Raw genomic sequence first — 22,357 nt, forward strand, 5'->3', positions numbered from 1 at the left:
TTTTCCATCGGAAATCTCAAAATCTCTGTTTAAGCACCACTCGGGGTTGGTCCTCTCCCTATTTAAATTAGCCTATCTTCTGCCCAGATGTCTAATCTATCTATCTATATAAAAATAGCTGATCCCGTGCACTTCGTTGCCCATTAAAAATGGCAACTCTATATGAATAATATGTTATAAATATTACCATGGCAACCATTTATATACAAAAAATTCCATCGGAAATCTCAAAAAATATATAAATGGTTGCCATGGTAATATGGACACACCGACACACAGACGGACATACAGACATACATTCATTTTTATATATATAGATCATAAATAATTTTATTATCGTATAGTTATTACTCTATGACCCGGCATCACACTAATAATATTATAGTATCGAACGTGTTATCACTTATTCTTATACTAGCACTGTGCCACTGTGATTGTGGACATGATTATCGTGACAAATGATAAACTTTCAAGGACCACAACTTCAAAACCATGTGCTACTCCGCCAAATCCTTACTTTACCACCATTTTCAGTATATCTAAATACATTAGTTAAAAAAAAAACCATGAATAAGGTGTCCGGTAAAGTAACAATGTCCCTTTTGAAACATTTATCTTCAAAAACTTATAAATTTTAAAAAATAATACCAATCCATCAATACGCATACTGTTTTTTTTAAATAATTAATTATTGATGTATTGTATTGTTTTGTTGTGCGTGAATAACATATTAATTTTTAACTGAATAGTGGGTAACATGTTATAAGAACATATAATATTTTTAAACACACTGAACGTTATTATTTAACAAAATAATGTCCATGGCATTGTGGAAATTTTTAAAAGTTAATTAATCTTTTATAATTAGTATTATTACGGTACGCTATGAAATTATTCTTAAACATTGTACCTACAAAGTAAACATTTCACTAATAGGTCGTTGATAATGATATTTTAGTATGTTTTATAAATCATTATGAAGTAGGTACGCATTATGTGATATGTCTGATTAAGTACTTGCCTGTTTGTATCATCATCATGTTTGTTCATTATAGAGAATACTGTAATACAAGGTAGCTATGCGATTGAGATTTTTCTTCGACGTAAACAATAATTATGGAGAGTAAGTAACATTTTCTTTTTCATATTATATAAATATATTAACTAAACATACTTAATATAAAATTATATTGCAGAACGGACAGTCTTGTGGTACATGACTTTCTGGGGGTTTGCTATTAATTACATGTTTCGAATGAATATTAATATAGCAATCGTGTCAATGATCAAACATTCAATATCGAAAACCAATGTAACTATTATACAACATGAGTGTCCCAGGAACACTGAACAGTTGACGTCGAACAATACTTTAGCACAAAATATATTTACGGTGGACCTAAATGTAAATTTAATAATAATAATAATAATTTTATCATGATCTATCTGTAGCGTTTCGTGATTAAAATGTCGACGAATCGCCGTACATAAAGCTTATATGTAAAGACATTATTTTAGTCATCAATCGTTATAGTACCTACTACTAACCTAACATTACCAACCTACTTCGTATATTGTTTTAATATGCTTAAATTATCAAGGACAATAAATTCGAATGGAATGAACATCAGCAAAATGTAATACTTGGTGCATTTTTCATAATGAACTGGATCATGCAGTTACCAGGTGGAGTCTTGGCACAACGATATGGTACGAAAACCGTGTTTGGTATCAGCAACGGTGTGGCGGCGATATTGTCATTTGCAGTACCTGCATCGGCAAAATTCAACTATAAAGCACTCGTGGTTGTTAGAGTTGTTCAAGGACTCATATCCGTAAGACTTTTTATTTTTTAAACTGACATTTCATATTTTTTTTTTATTATTTTAATTAGGGTGGTGTATGGCCTTCAATGCACACAATGACTGCTAATTGGATACCGGCACATGAGAGAAGTCGATTTGTTTCGGCGTATTTAGGTAATTCAATACTTTCGTCAAAGCTATAGCCTATGGTACTTACAATAATATTATGATATTAATGTCCGAAGACAAAAAGATATTTAAATGAATTCAAAAAAAAAATATTTTAGAAATTTATTTACAAGTTCTTTGGTGTATTTATTATGATGACCGAAAACTAAATCAAACAATTAATAATAATATTATTTTTCACAATGGTATAAAAATAAAAGGAAACCGGGAAACTACTGATGTTGATATTGTATAATACCTAGGTTTCGAGCGTACCTTGTCATTGTAATGATTGTGATAGATACTTTTTGATTGCATATTAAAAACGATTCTAAGCAGACACGGAGGGTCAGCTTATATAATATGTCTATAAATATTTTATAATTTATTTATATTAATATGTTTCTATTAGGAAAACATACCGTTGAACTAATTTTTGCAAAAAAATATATAATATTTTTAATAATTCTTCTTCTCCTTGAGTCTGGTTGTAAATTACATTAAATAATAATACAATTTAATATATTATTACTATAGTAGGATGAACAGACCAGTGATTGAACAGTTAAGAATTTTTTTTGGTATAAAAATATATTCATAAATTGGTTTTCAGCATCATAATTACACAGTTTAGATTTTAAGATTGGGACAACTGTTTATTATTAAACTAACATTAAGAAAACTATATAAAACCAAATTACTATTAAACACATTAGTAAATTTAAAAAAAAAGGTGAAATCCTAGTGATTACACAGCATGCTAGTTATTGAAAATGTCAAACCCAGTATATGAACACCTTAAAATATTTGTTAAGATAATTTGTATTTAATATAATTCATGAATAATAAGTAGTATCTTTATTGAAAAATATCACAAATCTCAAATATATGCATACATACTTTTTTATTGGCAGTAATTTACCAAATTCAAAAACTTCTCACGGCTATAAATAGCTCAAAGAGAATTTAAATTTTTAAATTTTTATTATGTATAGAAAATGCTAGTATAAACATTTGGTGAAAATTATATGTGTCTACAATTATCCGTTTTTAAATTACAATTAAATAGGTGGATGGAATATTCAATATTCTAATATCGTACACATTTTAAATTTAAACGCTTATTAAAAATTATTATGGATTTATGCTCAACTTTTTTTCTTATTATATTATAGTTATAACCAATTCATGTGGAACTTTGTATTAAATTTCCAAGTTATTTGTCGGAGCAAAATAATATTTATCGACAATAATAAAAAAAAAATACCAAATAAAAAATGTAACATGACCTCTAATAAATCAAAAATAGTCAAAATATTTCAAAAATTGTAACATTTACCGATGAAAAATATTATCATATTAACATCCTGTGAAAATTTAAAATATCTACGGTCATTAGTTTTTGAGTTACACTAAAATAAAATCGATTTTGTTAAAAATTGGTTTTGCGTAAAAATTTATATTTGTCTGAATTTTCTTTGTATGTGTTGCACGACGCTTTTAAAACTACTTTTCAATTTTGATCTCTTGAATACACCACCTAAATTCGCTTTCCTATCAGAAAACATGCTGAAATTGAAAATCTAAGAAAAACCAAGTGTTGCATTGTTTAAAATCAAGATTTGATTAAACTAATTGGTGTAATTTTACAAATTTAATGTTTTGTATTTATCAAAATAACTCGAAATATAGATATGTATTCTGGAGTTAATATTTTTTCTTTTTGTTATATGCAAAGGAAGTTCGATCGGTACAGCAGTAACATATATCATGTGTGGATATCTCATCGCCACATTTGGTTGGGAGAGTGTATTTTATGTTAGCGGAGGACTTGGTCTATTATGGTCAATTTTTTGGATTTTACTGGTCTATGATACCCCTGCCAAACATCCTACTATCAGTATTAGAGAAAGAACATACATAGAAAATTGCATTGGTAAAACCATCCAAATTAGATCAAAACCGGTAAGAAAAATCATAGTTAAAATAATAGTCAGTAATATAATATAGGTGCAGTTATTTAAAATGTATGTTAATATGTTATTAGTATTTAGTTTATAATATTATGGTAGGTATACCCTGACATTTTATCGAATCTCCTTATTTCTGAATGTTCATTTTTCTGAAAGATCATTTCACGAAAACCAAAATATAGTATCAATTTTCTGAAAAACTGTTTCATAAAAACAAAAATTCCATACTTATTTTCTATATTTCAAAATTGTATTGTTAGGGTTAGGGTTGTATATTATGTAGACTGTAGTGCGTATGTAATATTTATGTTCCCTGATTTATTTTTCTTTATTTTTCCATTGTTTTTGTTAAATGTTAAAAAAGAATTATTTAAATTTTTGAAATTATAGTGATAATAATATTATTTTGTTTAATAGTTTGCAAAAAATATAGACGATCACCCGTCAAAGAGTTATAGACTATAATTATAGTTATAACTCAATTTATCACCCTTATGGCCTTATATACCTTTTATCTACTTAAAAATGTATAACTATGACTTAAAATTAAAATTGTATATTACATGGTATATAAGTAGGTAAAACATTTGAGATAACTAAATTAGGTAATATAAATAGCTATTACATGATTAAGCATATACCAATTTACGAACAAATTTGTCTGCGTATCAAAGGATATATTATGTAGAAATACAAATCAAAACCTTCTCGATTGAGTATGAAAAGTTTTGCGATGTTGCAACTTGCCATTTGCCATGTTAATCAATTCCTATAACTATATTATTTGGTTACGGAATTTTATTCCGTGGTAAGACATACACAATTGTCTTCTCTCGGTGTAAATTAATTATTATCGACCATTATGTTTAAAATATTCTTAATTTTGTAAATTATGTAATTTTTACGCAAAATTTGTTTTTGAGAAAATCGATTTTGATTTATGGTGCAACTCTAAAACAAATGACCGTAAATACATGAAATGTTGACTGAATGTTCATATTAGCATTTTATATACCTACTGCTTGTTTACGGACATGGTCAGTTTTCAATTTTTTCAGTTTTTTTTCTTAAAATATTAATAAAATTTTATTTTTTGGGTAAAAAAGGGTGAAAGTTTAATGCAAGGCTCCTGATATATTGTTTCAATAGCAGTTGAAAAATATTAAAAATACATAGCCAAAATTTTTTTTTTTTTAAGCATTTAAAGTTTGAATTTCGACAAAATTTATCAAATTTAAAATTTAATAATTATTTTGTAGTTAAAAATTTATAAAATGTAAAATTATAATTTTTATAGCTAAGAATTGAAAATTAAAAACAAGGTTCCATTATGTTAATCGGTTATATATAAATTATTTTATTCACAATAATATCATCAAATATACCTAGTATATATATCATAGGCTGACTGACCGTTTACGCTCAGAATCGTTTTTCTTATACAATGATATTATATCATTGAATTAAAATTTAACACCATCCATTACAGCGACCCACTTGTAACCACCTACTGTACAGCAGAGTGACACCCACTTGTCCACATTTTTTCAGTTGAATTTTGTGTGTCGTTCATAAATTTCAATCATATTGTGTATTTGCGTTTGTTTAAAGCTAGGTAAGATAATTATTGCCAAATATTTATTAATAGTATATTTCTATTTCAAAAGATAGTCTTATTTTTTGTTCGCCAATTAATTTATAGTAGTACAATTAACTTACCATGGCCAATTCTTTGACCATCTAGGTCAAATCATTTCACATAGTGCGACGCTGATTTACCCGTGAACTGAGGCACACTAATACGAGATACATATTATAATATACCGCTGTATTTTATATTTGTTTTTTTTCTCGGGCATTGGTTACAGATAATAAATGTATACTTACATAAAAATGGATGTTGGTCTATCCGAAGTTAATAGACTCATGACTAGAATGTTTTCCTAAAAGTTATATATTTATAGATTCCTTGAGACTATGAATAGTTGGATGGTGTTTATAGCTTATTTTGTATTTTTGTCAACCCCTATAGGTAACTAAAGGGTACAAATGGGTGAACATACACATTTTTTTTGAACCGAATAAATTTCACAAAACATATTAACATATTTATAAAACGTCTTTATAAATGATTTACAATACCTATAAATACTATAAGATAGTATAATAATTTATTAATATAATTTTATTAAAAAAAATGTTATTTCTGTTATTTTGTGTTATTGTATACTATTATTTCAATACTGTTGCAGTTACCGATACCTTGGAAATCATTACTTTTATCTAAAGCAGTGATGATTAATTTAGTGACTCAAGCTGGAGGTCTCTGGGGTTTATTCACACTCGCAGCTCAAGCTCCGTCATATTTTAACTTTATCTTAGGTTTAAATATAAAACAGGTATAACATGAAAACTAACAATCACAACTGTAAAAATAATCGTTTCTCAGACAGGTTTATGGTCTGGAATGCCTCATTTTGTTCGATGGGCGTTTTCTTTTGGATTTAGTATGATATGCGATCGTTTGGTAAAATCTAAAAGAATGTCTATGACTAATGTACGCAAAATGGGCACATTATTTTGTAAGAAATATATTATACACTGTTAGCTTTATAATATTTAAAGTGTACAGCTAATTTATTGTTTTATATTATTTTTTGTGTATAGGTAATGTTTTACAAGGGTTATTTATTTTGGGTCTTTGTTATTCTGGATGTAATTCAGTGGTCGCAGTAATCATGCTTTTCAGCGCAACTGCTGTAAACGGCGCGATATCTTCTGGAGCACTCGCTGCAGTGGTGGATATTGCTCCAAATTATGCAGGTAAATTTTTAAAATTCATTTAAATCGTGCACCTAATATTTTCTATATGGAAACGGTGCAATGATATTTTACTGGCTACTTTAATTATCCTATTTTAGAACCTATACAAAACGAAGGTCATCTATATATAGTATGTAGATTATTGCAGTATAGGTGTGTTAAAATTTAAATTTGAATTCAATTATAAATCATTGTATAAACAAACATTAATCTGAGTGCCTCTATTTCTAAACCTTAGATCATAATATACAATGGATAGAGCCATAGCCTATATCGCCTATGTAAGCAATTTGAAGCACATATTAGCGACGAATCGCTAGTTGAGATGCGTTATCATGCGCAAATACTCGTTACATATTTATCACTCTTTACACTTGTATCACAATTCACAAGTTATCACTCATAAATTCCCAGAGAGAATACCATAAACCTATAAACTAATGGACAGCGCATTCCACTCCGCCCTGCCCTCAATGCACGGGAATCATATAAGAGAAAGAAAGAAGAAAGAACGAAGAGAGAAAAGAGAGAAAGAACATAAAGGGGGTAATAGAAGTATGAAACTAATACTGTATTTCCCCCACGTTCTGTTTTCTCTTTCACTCTATATCGTACCACTGACCTCTCTCTCTAAGCGCTGTCTTTTAGTTTATAGGTCTATGGAGAATACAGTTATTAGCATAAATATGCGACAAGCATGCGCAAATAGCACATCTCAACCAGCGACTCATCGCTATTATGTGCTTCAAATATCGGACATGGCTCCATCCATAGGTTGTATATGATCCGAGTTCCAAGCATATCTTATAATAAATGTATATTACTATTAATAATATCAAATACTATAGTCAATAAAAAACTGTTGGTTTAAATAATGTTTGTCAGACATCCTACTATATTATAATAATAGGTATCATAAAATATTATATTGATGTCATGAGCTTGTATCTTGTAAGTCAATACCATTCGGATGTACCGTAGAACTGTAATAGTATATAAAACGATGGAAACAGGATCGTTTTACCTATAAATAGCTTGAAATTAGTCTAAATATTAAAAGAATTAATTTGTATATTTAAAATTATAACATACAAAATGGTGAAAAGTGTTAAGTCTCTAAGATTAATATTTTTGGAATTTCAAAAAAAATGTTTCGTTTTCGTTTATTTATCCAATTTGGTATAATTTTGAACTTAATGCATATGAAAAATTTAATTCTTACAACTTTTGACATTTTTTAACTACTGTAAGAAAAACTTATGAGGTAGGTAGGTACTTTGAATTGATTTTTTATTTTTTTGACCTAGAGACAATAGATAGACCTCTTATCAACGTAAATAAAAATATTAAAATTAAAAAGTGAACAGTTTCAAATTTTATAAAGTTTAATAATCTAGCTCAAAAAGAGTAAATTTGTTTGTACATTTTATAATCATGTAACATTTTAGGCTAGTATAGACATTTTTTGGGGAAAATTTAAAGTTAGTACAGTTATTTCTTTATGAACTACAACAAAAAAACCAATTATTTTATCAAAAACCGTTTAAATATTCCGGATTTCCTCAGTTTTATGTTAGTGTTTCCCAATTATTAAAAAGTAGGTACAGGTTATTTACTTCGTTTTACTTTTAAAAGTACAAACCAGATCTAATTTTCTACTGGAAACCTTCAAAGTTTATGAATGGAATATTTTCTGCTTCAAAACCTCAGAATTTAAAATGGGAACATATTTTTTTTTGTATTATATTAAAATACTTAAAAGGAAAATGTTATTAAATGTCTTAATATATTTTTTTTTAATAAAATTTTTATTTTAATCAATTTTATATTAATATTAACTATTAGGTATAGTATACCTATAATATACTTTTATAGTTTTAATGTGTAATTGTAATACCAAACATTATTTTCTTTATAGGAGTGATTCAAGGAATTATTGGAACTGTTGCCACGTCCACAGGATTTATATCACCCATAATTGTGGGCTATTTAACCTTTAATCAGGTAATTTGTTTTTATCTTTAACTATTATAAGATAACTTGTGATTATATAATGAGTTCTATTATGACTGGTGTAGTGGTGTTTTAATCACAAATTACGTAGAAGCAACAAATATTGTTTACGACATATTTTTTAGTGCTGTTGCATTAATTAATGCACTTACTTTAATAATAATAATAATAATAACTTTATAAAATGCTTAACTTTACCTATACTTACCCTAAAAGTATTTGCAAAATAGAAAAATACCACTGTAAAACCTTATACCCCCAGGTCCCAACATAGTCAACTAGCTTACTTTGATCAAAATATAAGACATATTTTGATAACTGATAAAACATGAACTGTTTTTTCCAAATGTATTCATTTTTCCAAAAACATGCTTCTACTGCAAGCTTTACCAGGAGAAGTAAAACATTTTAACCACCTACATCGTGGTTCGGGGCTTGGTTCTTCTATTTGCAAAAATGCAACTAAAATAATTAAATTCATCCAGATTTGCATCGTATTTATAAATTTCCAACCACAATATTAATCACAATTAGAAAATAATTTATTAGCTTAATAATTAATAATATTTATTACACCGCATCGATATCGACGGAAGAAAAGTCAGATTATACTAAACTAAAAACCAACATACACCGGATGCTGAAATCCAAACCATTAAGTCTTGGCGAATTATTGTGTGGATATTAAATAATATACTATAGTAGGTCCATGGATTTTTTTCAGCAAACATTGAGTCAATGGTGTAAAGTATTTCATTTATCTGGAGCAATATGCATATGTTCTGGGTTAATTTACATATTTTTTGGAACATCTGATATACAAAAATGGAATACATACAACGATCCAGTTGTAAATGAAAAAGAATTGAAATCAATTGTTAAGAAACCTCCTAATAGTTCTTACGCTATGGACACTTAAGGTTTTTGTGTTTATGTAATAGTCGAAAGGAATTAGTTGATTTATTTTTACATAGTTGTTATACATTAGCGTTATTCTAAGTAATCTATGTACAATTGTATCTATATGAGATTTTTATTTGAAGATAGGCGTTAAATATAAAAGTATATATTATTATTTAATTTCGTATGTATGATGTATTGTGTTCTTAATTATTAATTATATGAATATAATAACTGTTAAATGTAAATGTACTTGTTACCAGTGTTACCTGTATCTTATCTAGTTATCTACAATTAATAAACACATTTTTAGTATATGTTTAGCAATTAATAAAATAGTTGTGTTTGAGACAAATCAAAATAAAGAATAAATTATTGCACAACCATAAAATATTAATTTATCTAATCAATTCGTTAGTAATAAAAAAATTGTTTGTTTATCCATTCCCTAGTTTCTATACAAATTTAAAATTCTTGTAAATGATAATGCTAATTTTATGGCCGAATCATCACCAATAAGTGGTCTGACAAAGTGATTTATAATTCCACCATTTGTATGATATCTATGGAAAATGAAATATGTTTGTGAGTAAATAACTTGAAAATTGAAACATAAATAAATTAAATCTTATTTGAATTTAATTTGTATGGCATTTGCCGACTTGTTTTATGTTGACAAAATTCATTGGCCCAAATTTTTTTTTTAAGTCCCTCCATAACATTTTCTAAAAATTACTTATGCTTAGTACTAAGTACTAATTTGGGGGGGGGGGGACTTTGCCAAATTAGGGGGATTTGCGCCAATAATGAAATTAGTAGTGTTTTTAAACGTTAATTAGGTATATATATAGTTTATGTATATTATTATAGTAGGTATATTTGGCAACGTGATAAAAAGATGAGCTATATTTATTTATTAAATCAGCAGATTGCCATATTTTTGTTTAATACTTGGACAAGATTGCTGAAATTATTAATCGATTAACAACTTTTGTACCAAAGATTTATCTTTTTTTATTTATTATAGTATTATGTTACCTACCTTTGTGTTCTGACTTTTGACTACCTAGAGATGGCGTGTCACTATCGAGGATGACGTCACATAAGTTAATCTAGTTGATATTTACGTAATTACCATTAATTTACTATAATAAAATATTTTTTTATTTAATAAATCAAATATTTTTCATTCAATCTTGAAAATATATCTATTATAACGTAGCATACTTATCTGTAATTATTACATATTTTACGTTGTTAGTTTATTGAAGGGCTTATGCGATTTTTCAAGTGTATAATATTGTAGTACATAATATAATGTATACTGTTTTATAGGTACCTACTTATAATAATTAATAGGTATCTACTATTGCACTTGGCATGTTCCTATGCTAATTTACCATTGTTTTAATAACATGATATCATCACATTATTAATGTCGCAAGGATTTTCCTACGCATACTCGGCCATTGTTATTTTTTTCATAATTTTGGATTAATAACCTACATTAATGTTGTTGAAAGCGAATGCGTATTGCAAAACTTATGTCTAAACTTATTCATAGTTTTGTACCGACCATAGTACGGCCAGCGAAAAATGAACAGCGGTTGTAGCGCCTCGAGTGGCTTTTTTTCAGTAGTGCTATCTAAAAACTATAGCTCTACCGAAAAGACGCCGCCGGGGGCGCTACAATCGTGGCTCATTTGTCGCTGGCCGTACTATAATGAAAAAAGTAAAAATTAACCACTCTAAAGTAGGCAAAAAAAAAAGCGGGTAAGTGGGCGACGCTCTGCTGTACAGTAGTACAAGTGGGTCACTGTAATGCATGGTATTAAATTTGAATTCAATGATATAATAATACATAAAATGGAAAAAGTGCCGGGCGCGCATATTACGCGTATCTCCTGAACAGTCAGACACTGAAAACTATACCACGGTCCTTGCAAGACATAAACTTTTGGTTACATTAATATATTCGTATTATAACCTCTTTGCATGACGCGTAAACATTTTTATTTCATGCAGTTGGTTTCGTAGAATAATCTGATTGTCGCACGGATCCTTGCATGGTGCATTACTTTTGCCGATTACATTTTTTTTATTTTAATGTAATAATTATTATTTACACTGAAATCTATAACCACGGTCCTAACAAACCAAACTTTTGGTTACATCTTATATTCGTTTTATAACCTCCGCGCATGACGCTTAAAATAAATAAGACCAAATCGTTTCGTCCGTGACATATCGTTTTCGTAGAATAGTCTGGACAGTCTAGTTGTTTCATAGATCCCTCCATTACATTTGCCGTGGTCGATGACTACAGAGGCGTGACAAAAAATAGTGTGTGTGTGGCTCGAGCGGCAAGGCAATTCCAGACTCGGGTGAAATGCGGCCATCGCATGTGACTGAAATAGCTCACTACCCGCCCTTGCCACACAATAAACTATTACAAACATACCCAGTTCACAAGGTAGCTCATAAAGAGTCAAAATTGTTTCAAAAATTTTACCATGTATGGAAAATGGTAATATACATTTTTGATGAATATTTTAAAGGTTATTTATTTTTGAGTTACGCCAAAAATATAAAATACATTTTTCCGAAAAATAGTTTTGCGTAAAAATTATACCACTATTTTTTCACATTTTTTGTTGTTTTTCTTGACGCTTTATGAAATTACTTGGAATTTTCAATTTTGATCTACTAAAAGTACCAACTAGATTCACTTTTATATCAGAGAATATGCTGATCTCGAAAATCAGATCATTTTTACTACCCAAAATGTTGCTGAGACAGAAAAAAAATACACATCATTGTATAAAATCAATATACATTCATCGCTCCTCTCAGTATCTAAAATTTGAAATATAAATCTAGAAATGAATGAACACCTCTTCAGGGTACTAAAAATAAATATGATTTGCAAAGCTAGTACAATATTCTTATTTTCATTCAATACATATAATAATTTTTAACTAAGGGATTTACCCCAAGTTAGAGGGTGTCCACACTGATCCTCACGCCATTTCACGTTTTGTACTATATAAGCTATAAAATTTACTTATTGTATTGTATATACATTTTACAGATTGTAAATACTCTATTTTTATCTAATAAAAAAAAAAACTAAGGGATTTGAAGTTATAATAACAGTAACATTTTTAATTTAAATTATGATTGCTGATGGTGCTAGTTTTTGAGTTATCTTTCGAAATCAGATTTTTCAAACGATGTTCCCTTCTTTTCATGTTCCGATTGTGTCCCATTGAAAGTAGGCAAGAGTTAAAATATATAATTTTAGTATGACTTTAGTAATATATTAGTAGCCAATACCTACTAATATCTATCGTACTTTTATATATTTTGTAGTTCTAGGCATTGGTGGAAATCAAGTGTGGGGGGGGGGGGGGTCACTAAAATATACAGTTTTTTAGTTGTGTGGGATCAAAGCGAAGCCCCCCTCTCACATTGATGGTAAAAATGCTAGCCCCCTCAGAAATCTTAATAGATTTTTCCGATTAATGGTTCTAGGATTGTATCGTATATGATCATCCATAGATTGGAAAATTAGTCAGCCTAATATATACCTAATGTACATATATATACGTCCCATATGGTGTGCAGATCTATTATTCAAACAAGAATTGGTTTTACTTGACAAGTTTACGAAAATGTTATCTCATATTCTACGTATTCTTATCGATTGATCACGTATAACAATTTGATAATTTATGACTGGCAATATCACGATAACTGCGGTACCATAGCATTCTAAATGCATCGCCACAATATACTTCAGAGTTTAATCCGTTAATACATTTTTTAAAGATACTTTAATGTTTATAGTGCGTTGTCGCGTTGATCAATTTCTATTTAAAACTCAAAATTAATACCAGCAAAAGAAAAAAAATTGTTGGCATTGATAATTTTAAATAATATCGTTTCCACAAAAAGTTGGCCAATAACGTCAAATTTTAAAAAAACGTCAAATTCATCAATGTTTTTTTTTAAAATTTATTTAATCAACTCGTTATGAATAATTATGATACTTGGTGATAAGAAAAATTGTCCGCATCATTAACTTTAACTATGGTTTCAGTTATTATCGATGTAGCGCATTTCAAACAAAAAATATACATGCATCTATTATATTAGCCATCGTGTCACCCTGGTTTCTATTTGTTGTCGCCAATCAGTTGACACTGTTGAATTAAAAATATGGTATGGTATAATACAATGTGTTATTATTTATAATTAAGGGATGCGGCGGTGAGCCTCTGTGAGATAAGGGTGTGATACCCATGGGCGCAACTAGGGACATTTTTCGGGGGTGGGGGCTAAAATTGTATCAGCACAAACCCTGATAACCCTGATTTTAAACTAAAATATGATTATAAAACTGGAGGGCTTAGTCCCCCCCCCAAGTCTTAATATTATTCACCTAAGGTGATTCCAAAAAATAATTAGCCTCCTTAAAAAAAAATATAATACCGTAGTTGCTCCTTTGACAATAGTGGGCCCCCGGCGATACCATGTTTCATATAAAATATGGGTAGTGAATATATTATTATTTATAGTGAGACCAAAATTATCTTAATCCGGGCTTGGATTTGGATAATGTGAAACAAATTATAGGGGAATAGTGAGAATACACGAGAGTAGCAGGTAGCAACTTAAATACATTAATTCCTACAAATGATATGTGTAAGTTCCTATATGGTAAAGAAGATACGTACCTGATGTTAATACATGGTGGAAAAAATTGAATAGGTATGTAAGTATTATTACACAGCAAAAAAAAAAATATTCACGTTAGTTCTTAAATGTTAGTTTATAGACAGTATCCGTTTGACTACATTTAACATATAAAATATAATATATTTTTTCTTACAATTATTATTTATTTGTGAAATGAATTATAATAATTTTTTTTTAAAGTCATGAGTACCTATCAGATTGACATAATTTTAATATAGGAGGCAGTGGGTTCTGACGATTTAAAGAGTGTTGTGGTTATGCTTATGCACTAAAATAGATAAGATAAACCAGGTTGTTGCTAGATTAAAGTTCACAATGTATAGTTTTACATTATCAATAATCATGCAGGACACGTCAAATGTTGCCTGTAAATCAACGCGTTTTTCCAATGTCAGCGTATATTGTCAGTATAGTATTGCTTAAACGGATAGCCTACCGTACACAAAATTAAGTTGGCCACTTAAGTAATATCATTTTTATAAATTAAGATTTTGTTAATAATAATTAAATATTATCTTTGTATTATATAGGATATAATTTGTTTCATTACTTTGTATCTAATGGCTAATAAACTTAAATTAAAATTCGTCATCACCCACTGCCGCACTCTGTATATACAATATTATAATATAAAAATAATAATTTAAATAATTTAATAATGCCTATATATTATTTATTATAAAATAATAATAATAAACACCTAATCCATACTACTATCATATTCCAATAGCTACAAATAAACGATTAGTGTAGGAATTGGCGTATTAAGTAAGTAATATTTTTACCGTGTATGAATTTACATATTATTATTATGAATTTTTTTACTTGTTAGGTCTCGTGTAGGAATTTATTTGCCCAAATTATAATATAAGGAGTGAAGAAACTTCCCTGTGGAGGTACTTAGTCATGAAAAACTTAGTCATAATTTATGGAACTTGACATATTGTGATTATTCGTATTCATGTTTAATGTCTTATTACATAATGTTTAATATTCATATTAATTCATATTTTTTCCTCAAAGCCGTGTACAACCGGTTGAGAATCACCAGGATAGCTAATACAAAATAGAAAACTTTACTTTAATGAGCATAAAATAAAAACATGTTTGAAATCTTTCAACTGTGAGAGTATTTATAAAATGATATAAATCAACTTAATAATATTATAGTAGGTATCTCATTATAGGCACATAGGCACATTATACGTATAATTATAGTTCTTGTTATCATTAAAGAATAATAGATTGTTCCTTTGGATTTGGATACAAACTAAACAATTTAGTATCGTAAATTTATAATCATTATAATGCATAACTTAATAAATACAGTTGTTAAAATATTAAGAAACTGTTGGATTTTCGAGGATTACATAATCAAAGGTTAAGATTAAAGATAATATGTTGTAGTTTTAACACAGTTTTGCTCTTCAAGTTGCACGTGTAATCCGGCAATAAAATAGGATTGCATATATTATAATCATAATTGCAATACATCTATTAACACTTTAATTTAGTATCGCATAGTGGCGATTTATTCACGCATATTTAGCGATCAAATATTTGTGAAGAAGCCACAACTTAATAGTTTAAACATGCAGAGTTGGTAAAATATCTTAGATAACTTTCGGTTACATTTCGAAATAAGGTCTAAGTCAATTTAAACTTTTAAATAATATTAAAATCGTAATTATGAATTTAATCGTGAATAGCTTGTAATTGTTTCGATTTATTAGTTTATGTTTTCAAATCGACTTATTCTTTATTGTCGAGCAAGATTGTTTATTAAAAATGTAATGTGTTGCTACTTATTACGATTTCAGAACGAACAATATTATGGTACATGACTTTTTGGGGTTTTGGAATGAATTTCATGCTACGAATGAATCTCAATATAGCAATTGTGTCTATGGTTAGGCCATTAACTGTGAAAGACGGATTAAAAAGCGAATACTATGAAAATCATACCCTTTTGCAGAATACATCATATTTGACTAACTCTAACATAGATAATGTAAGTATTATTTTCACAAATATGTATTAGGTATAGTACAATGTAGGAAAATTTGATTTATGAAATGTGTTGTCGTTGTGACGATATTCAGCTTTTAAGTTACATTTCGAATTTTAAATTAAAAATACAAAGAGATATTAACAATTAAAATAATATTTTCGTATGTAATTTTAATGGTAAGTTATTAATCTATTAATGTATGCCATTATTGTTAATTAGGTATTTATTAGTTTTGTTATTGATTACAATTTGATAATTATTGTATGAATACCTAACTGGTGTGAATTGAGTTAGGTTAAATTGTACCTACACTGTGAAACTGTAAATCACTGTACCTTCAGTTAAAACTTCAAAAGTAATATTTCCTAGCACGCAATATTACGATTTTACGATTGCTTACACATTGTAAATAAATTTCTAGAATCAAACAATTTTATATCAACAACTCATGTATCAAATAAATGTTGTGCACATTTTACAATTTTTAAATTGATCATCACGTTTACAGCTAATTTAATAATGTTGATTTCCTTAAAATTACAACAGTAAATAGTAATACCTACTACGAATAACTCGATTAAACAGCAACAATAGTTGATACCTTATGTTTTTTCGCGACCAATACGATATTAAATAAAAAGTTTTCTTGAATAAAATATTTTAGAAATTTCAATCAAGGCATGGACTTTTTTAGTTCGAGATATCTTTAATATCACTTTCGACTTTTGGACGCAAATGCGTATAAATTAACGTAGGTATAAAAATAGTTATGTACAGGTGACAAAATACTAAATAGTAAATACAAAATGTATTATCAAAAAATAATAATAAATAATAGGTAGTAAAAACTATTGTTAAATAGCCCATGCTGCCGTGCCAGAGAGTGAAAATCTTGTTTGGGTAGGTACTTCAACGTAATAAGTAATAACTAATAACAATAAATGATATAGGTACCTAACATATATGTGCAATATCAATATTGTACACTTCAGTATATAATACGGCTCACTATTTTGTACTTATAAGTTATAATATTAAACATCAGGATCAGAAAATCTTAAAAATTCCAAAATATTTAATGTATAATATTATATTATTCACTAAGTATTTTGCATGATTTTTAAATTAATTTGTTATCCCATTTTATAAAAAAATAAATATTTTATATGTTAACTCTTAGGGCAATGTCTTCGAATGGGATGAACACCAACAGAATATAGCTAAAGGATCGTTTTTTTGGTTACATATGGTGTTACAAATTCCTGGTGGTTTATTAGCACAGAAATTCGGAGCTAAATCCATATTTGGCTATAGTAACGGCTTAGTTGCTCTACTCACTTGTGTGATACCTGTATCGGCAAAATTTAATTTCAATGCTTTGATTTTAATACGGATTCTTCAAGGTCTCATAGCTGGATTAGCGTGGCCATCAATGCAGGCGATGACGGGCAAATGGATACCACCTCACGAAAGAAGCCGTTTCGTGTCAGCATATTTAGGTATTTATATTTTAAGTTTAGTTTACTTATTGTTTTTTTAGAATAACATTTTTAATTATTTAAAACAACATAATTATGTTTTGATAACTTGCTGCCGTTAGTAGGTACTCGGGTCTGACCTTTGAGAAACAATCGATTAATAGACAATGAATATAGAGGGGTTACACATTTCATAATTAATAATTCAATAAAATATATGATAATATGATGTACATATTTCACGTATTTTAAAATTAAAATAATATCTGTGTAAACTGCAAATAGTTATTTATTTAATAATAAATAACGAAATTTTCCAATTTGGCAAAGACCCAGAGAGTAAAAACGGTGTACGTTTTTGTTTTTATTATTTTTCCCTACTTATATAACATAATATATATAATACATTATCATCTATTGTCTATATTTGAATGAAAGTATGAAATGGTATATTTTGTCTATGGTCACCACCACGAAACAAAAACAGCTGACTTGAAATTTTGTTATGATAATCTAGTATTATAGAACCAAGGATATAAATAATAATATATTTTATAGGCATATGTATGAATATATAATACAAAAATAATAATATATTAAAATATTATATATAGGTTTAATACTAAAATAATTGTATTCACATTTCATAGGTTCTATCTTCTATCATTCGGAAAGTTTTGTTAGTATTGTTACGGGTAAATCGTTATGCCTCGAGGCTGTACAATGTAAAATGTTGGACTTGCCGTCTTCAATTAGCCGATTAAAAATAACATTAGCTAGGTATAGATACTTGTGTGGCTATAATGCTGAAAATTTAAATATTACTTTATTCGTACAAATCACATTTACTATCATTATCTAATATTATTATATTAATTGATTATTGTTAGCTATATTACTATATTATGTCTATATCCCTATTTAAAAATGAAAATATTATTTATTATTGCATAATATAGAATTATTGTAATGTTGTGACATATTGAGTGATATAACACCCATGGTAAATATTTGGAAAAAAATTACAAGAAAAAAAATTTAAAACTATTAGTAGGTACTTGATTAAATTATTTTTAAGATACCAATACTGTTTACCTTGTAGGTACTATATTACCTAAAAAGCCTATACTATTTATGTGCTTACCTTCTACTTTTGTCGATTGATTATCGTAATTAGGAGTGATAATTACACGAAATATAGACATTTCCATATTTTAATATTTATAATAATATGATTGATCAATAAAATTTGTATAGATATATTACAGATGTATTTTGAGTATAGAAAAAGTATTCTTTACAAGACTACTCACTAGTCACTACTATATTATAGTTATTGCAATGTGTCGTGGGAATATTATTATTTATTTTTTTAAATATGTTGCCGGTTGGGTTGTCGTTAATAGACTGTAATTAACTATTTAAATTATATAACGAGCAGGCAGCAGCCCCGGAGTCCAGTGACCAGCAGGATCTCATATATTTTTTTTATTAGCCTCGACATATGGGCCATTGGCTCATTATTCGATTTAGTATCGAATAACCAACAAATAACCAGATAAATCAGATATGTCTATCAGCATCTATGTGATATACTTACGTGCCTATTGGCTATTTCTTTAGTTAAAAATTGTGCATCTACGTACCTATAGTGTGTTAATGTGTAACTCAAGAACAAAACGCCACAATTGAACCATATAATATTATACTATAATATATTATTTTATTAATCACTATACACATATGTAATATTATTTACCTAAAATCTAAATAATCCATACTTAACATTTTAATATATTTATAATATATAATAATATTATATGTTATAGTAAAATTATATATGTGTTTAATCAACAAATGTCTAAAAGTTACCTATATCGCGTGTGTTTTGAAGGTACATCTGTTGGAACGGCTATGACTTACATAGTTTGTGGTTACTTAATGGATTGGCTAGGTTGGGAGAGTGTGTTTTATATTACGGGATCAATTGGTTTGCTATGGCATATATGTTGGACTTATCTTGTATATGATTCACCAAGAATACATCCGAATATAACTGAGAAAGAACTAAAATACATAGAAAACAGTCTAGGCAACTCTATAGTAAAAAATGTATCTGTAAGTATAGAATATTATTATCACATATTTAATTATTCATATCCGTATAGTATTTATGTTTCCGTCATATTTTAAATACTTTTATAGTCTTCAACACCCTGGAAATCAATTTTGACGTCTTTGCCTTTAATGGTGAACATCATATCACAAATTGGTTATAACTGGGGAATGTACACAATATCCCTCCAAGCACCAACGTATTTCAAATTTGTGTTGGGTTTCAACTTAAAACAGGTAAGTTTGTTATTCGTGATTTTAAATTACAAATAATATAGGTTTTATAATAAGTTTTTTTACTAATAGACAGGTATTTGGTCTGGTGTGCCACATTTATTCCTATGGCCATTTGCATTTAGTTTTGGTTGTTTATGTGATTATTTAATTCAAGCTAAAATAATGTCCATAACAAACGTACGCAAACTGGCTTGCGTTTTTAGCAACTTAGTCCATGGCCTCTTTATATTGACGTTTGCATATTCTGGGTGTAACGAGACTTTTGTCATATTTAATTTGGTGTGTGCCGTGGTCGTAAGTGGTGCAATTTCTTCGGGAGCACTTCCAGGAATCGTGGATCTAGCTCCAAATTTTGCGGGAGTGTTACAAGGCATAAATGGAACAATTGTGATATTTTGCATTAGCATTTCACCATACATTGTGGGATTGATCACATATCAACAGGTATTTTTTTTTTTTTATCACTTATTCGTAATTTATTTGAAAAATGAATACATTTTGCACATTATATTATATAGATTATTTGGGTGGATTAGTAAAAACATGGGTGAATTAACGTTAAACGTGTAGCTTAAGAGATCGTAGCAGATCGTTTTTTTAGAAATTTATTATTCGATTTTTACTGCTACTCCATTCTAAACTTCTCAACTACACTTCTTAAAGGGCATGGGAATCTAGGAATTTATCCTCATTCCCGAATTGTTATTGTTTGGTATACGTGTGATGTGTCCATAGGCTAAAACACTAGCATTGATTTAATAATAAGTATAATTTAGAAATTAAAGAGATTGAGACCGGGTGGTGGGTTGCATAATCAATAACGATTAAATGATTAAGGAATCAATAGTTAGCTAATTGTCCCTTTATAGTATGACTCAGTGGCCCAAAATTTAGTGAACCATTTTAAATTAATCGATTTTGTATACAACTTGGCATGATTGTATTAATCGTGCATAATATTTAATATTCTAATAATCAATATAATATACAAAAGATTGAACTGTTTTCTGTACAAAATATAGACTATTTCAATTTCGTTATATTTTTACCGATAAATTATAATGATTATAATATTTATTTATAAAGTCGTATTTTGTAATTTACTTATTAAAATGTATATTATAAAATAAATTATATTAATATTTGACCATTATTAGTTTAAATTGTTTTGTTTTCAGCAAACCATAGAACAATGGAAAAAAGTATTTATTGTATCAGCGGCATTTTGTTCATTAACAGGAATTGCATTTTTAATTTTTGGAAGTTCTAAATTACAAAAATGGAATAATGAGGAGCAGAAAGATGTAAAAGAGATTCAACCTATAGTGTGAGAACCCTAAAAACTAAAAAACTACATAATGTACCTATACACTATAGAGATCACATTTTAAAATTAGTTACATTTTAATTCTAATGTTTTTATAATATTTTTTAAAGTACATAAAAAATTATTTGTATTACAATAAATGATATAATATTTATATTATTATTGTATATTTGTGAACAATTATTATTAAATTTCAATAGGTGCCTATCTAAATTTAATGTTTCTATCTGACCATGTTATCTCAAAGTGTTAAATTATGATAATATTGTTGAATTATTATTATAGTTATTATTGTATTATTCAGACGTGCATTGTAAAATTTGTATATATATAATATAAAAGTTTAAAATATTTTAAGAGCTAACTAATTTTGTATTAATTACTATATTATATTTGTCTATAAAATGTCAACTATACCTAAACTACACATTCATTTTTCCACTGCATTCTCTACCTCATGTTTCCGCGGAAAACGAATCACAAGTACTTATTTATACCTATATCTTGCTAGTTGTTCGTATTTATAAGTTATATATTAAATATATAAAATTTTTATATGTAGGTATATTACAATAAATAAAATGAAATCAGTTACACCTACTTAGATATGCCCGACGCCAATAGGTATGCGTATGATTTGATTTATCAAATATCACGGCCCTAGAGAATGTGTTCGGGGCCAAATTGGGGTTGAAATTTAGCTTCCGATATGTATATTATGATGTGTATTCACGCCATACCTTCAC

General features: G+C 28.1%; 2 protein-coding genes across 2 annotated transcripts; both read left to right on the plus strand.

Moving 5' to 3' along the window:
• The first annotated feature begins 975 nt into the window (after positions 1 to 975).
• On the plus strand, positions 976 to 10,098 carry LOC132948753 (putative inorganic phosphate cotransporter). The gene is made up of 10 exons (XM_061019390.1): positions 976 to 1,123; positions 1,197 to 1,405; positions 1,602 to 1,835; positions 1,895 to 1,979; positions 3,712 to 3,938; positions 6,199 to 6,345; positions 6,396 to 6,528; positions 6,614 to 6,769; positions 8,688 to 8,773; positions 9,507 to 10,098. The coding sequence occupies exons 1-10, from the start codon at positions 1,117 to 1,119 to the stop codon at positions 9,699 to 9,701; spliced, it is 1,479 nt and encodes a 492-aa protein (XP_060875373.1). The 5' UTR covers positions 976 to 1,116; the 3' UTR covers positions 9,702 to 10,098.
• Positions 10,099 to 15,896: 5,798 nt separating this feature from the next.
• Positions 15,897 to 21,979, plus strand: LOC132948653 (vesicular glutamate transporter 1-like). Its single transcript, XM_061019222.1, has 7 exons — positions 15,897 to 16,042; positions 16,264 to 16,454; positions 17,635 to 17,953; positions 19,827 to 20,050; positions 20,138 to 20,284; positions 20,354 to 20,728; positions 21,463 to 21,979. The coding sequence occupies exons 1-7, from the start codon at positions 16,036 to 16,038 to the stop codon at positions 21,613 to 21,615; spliced, it is 1,416 nt and encodes a 471-aa protein (XP_060875205.1). The 5' UTR covers positions 15,897 to 16,035; the 3' UTR covers positions 21,616 to 21,979.
• The last annotated feature ends 378 nt before the right edge of the window (positions 21,980 to 22,357 follow it).

This window comes from Metopolophium dirhodum, chromosome 7 (assembly GCF_019925205.1).
Source record: "Metopolophium dirhodum isolate CAU chromosome 7, ASM1992520v1, whole genome shotgun sequence".
Taxonomy (NCBI): domain Eukaryota; kingdom Metazoa; phylum Arthropoda; class Insecta; order Hemiptera; family Aphididae; genus Metopolophium; species Metopolophium dirhodum.

Excerpts from the sequence above, each read along its gene's own strand:
- LOC132948753 (XM_061019390.1), top strand. Across the intron at positions 1,836-1,894 it reads TTGTTCAAGGACTCATATCC|GGTGGTGTATGGCCTTCAAT; the intron begins GTAAGACTTTTT and ends TATTTTAATTAG. Across the intron at positions 1,980-3,711 it reads ATTTGTTTCGGCGTATTTAG|GAAGTTCGATCGGTACAGCA; the intron begins GTAATTCAATAC and ends TTATATGCAAAG.
- LOC132948653 (XM_061019222.1), top strand. Across the intron at positions 20,051-20,137 it reads CTATAGTAAAAAATGTATCT|TCTTCAACACCCTGGAAATC; the intron begins GTAAGTATAGAA and ends ATACTTTTATAG. Across the intron at positions 20,729-21,462 it reads GATTGATCACATATCAACAG|CAAACCATAGAACAATGGAA; the intron begins GTATTTTTTTTT and ends TTTTGTTTTCAG.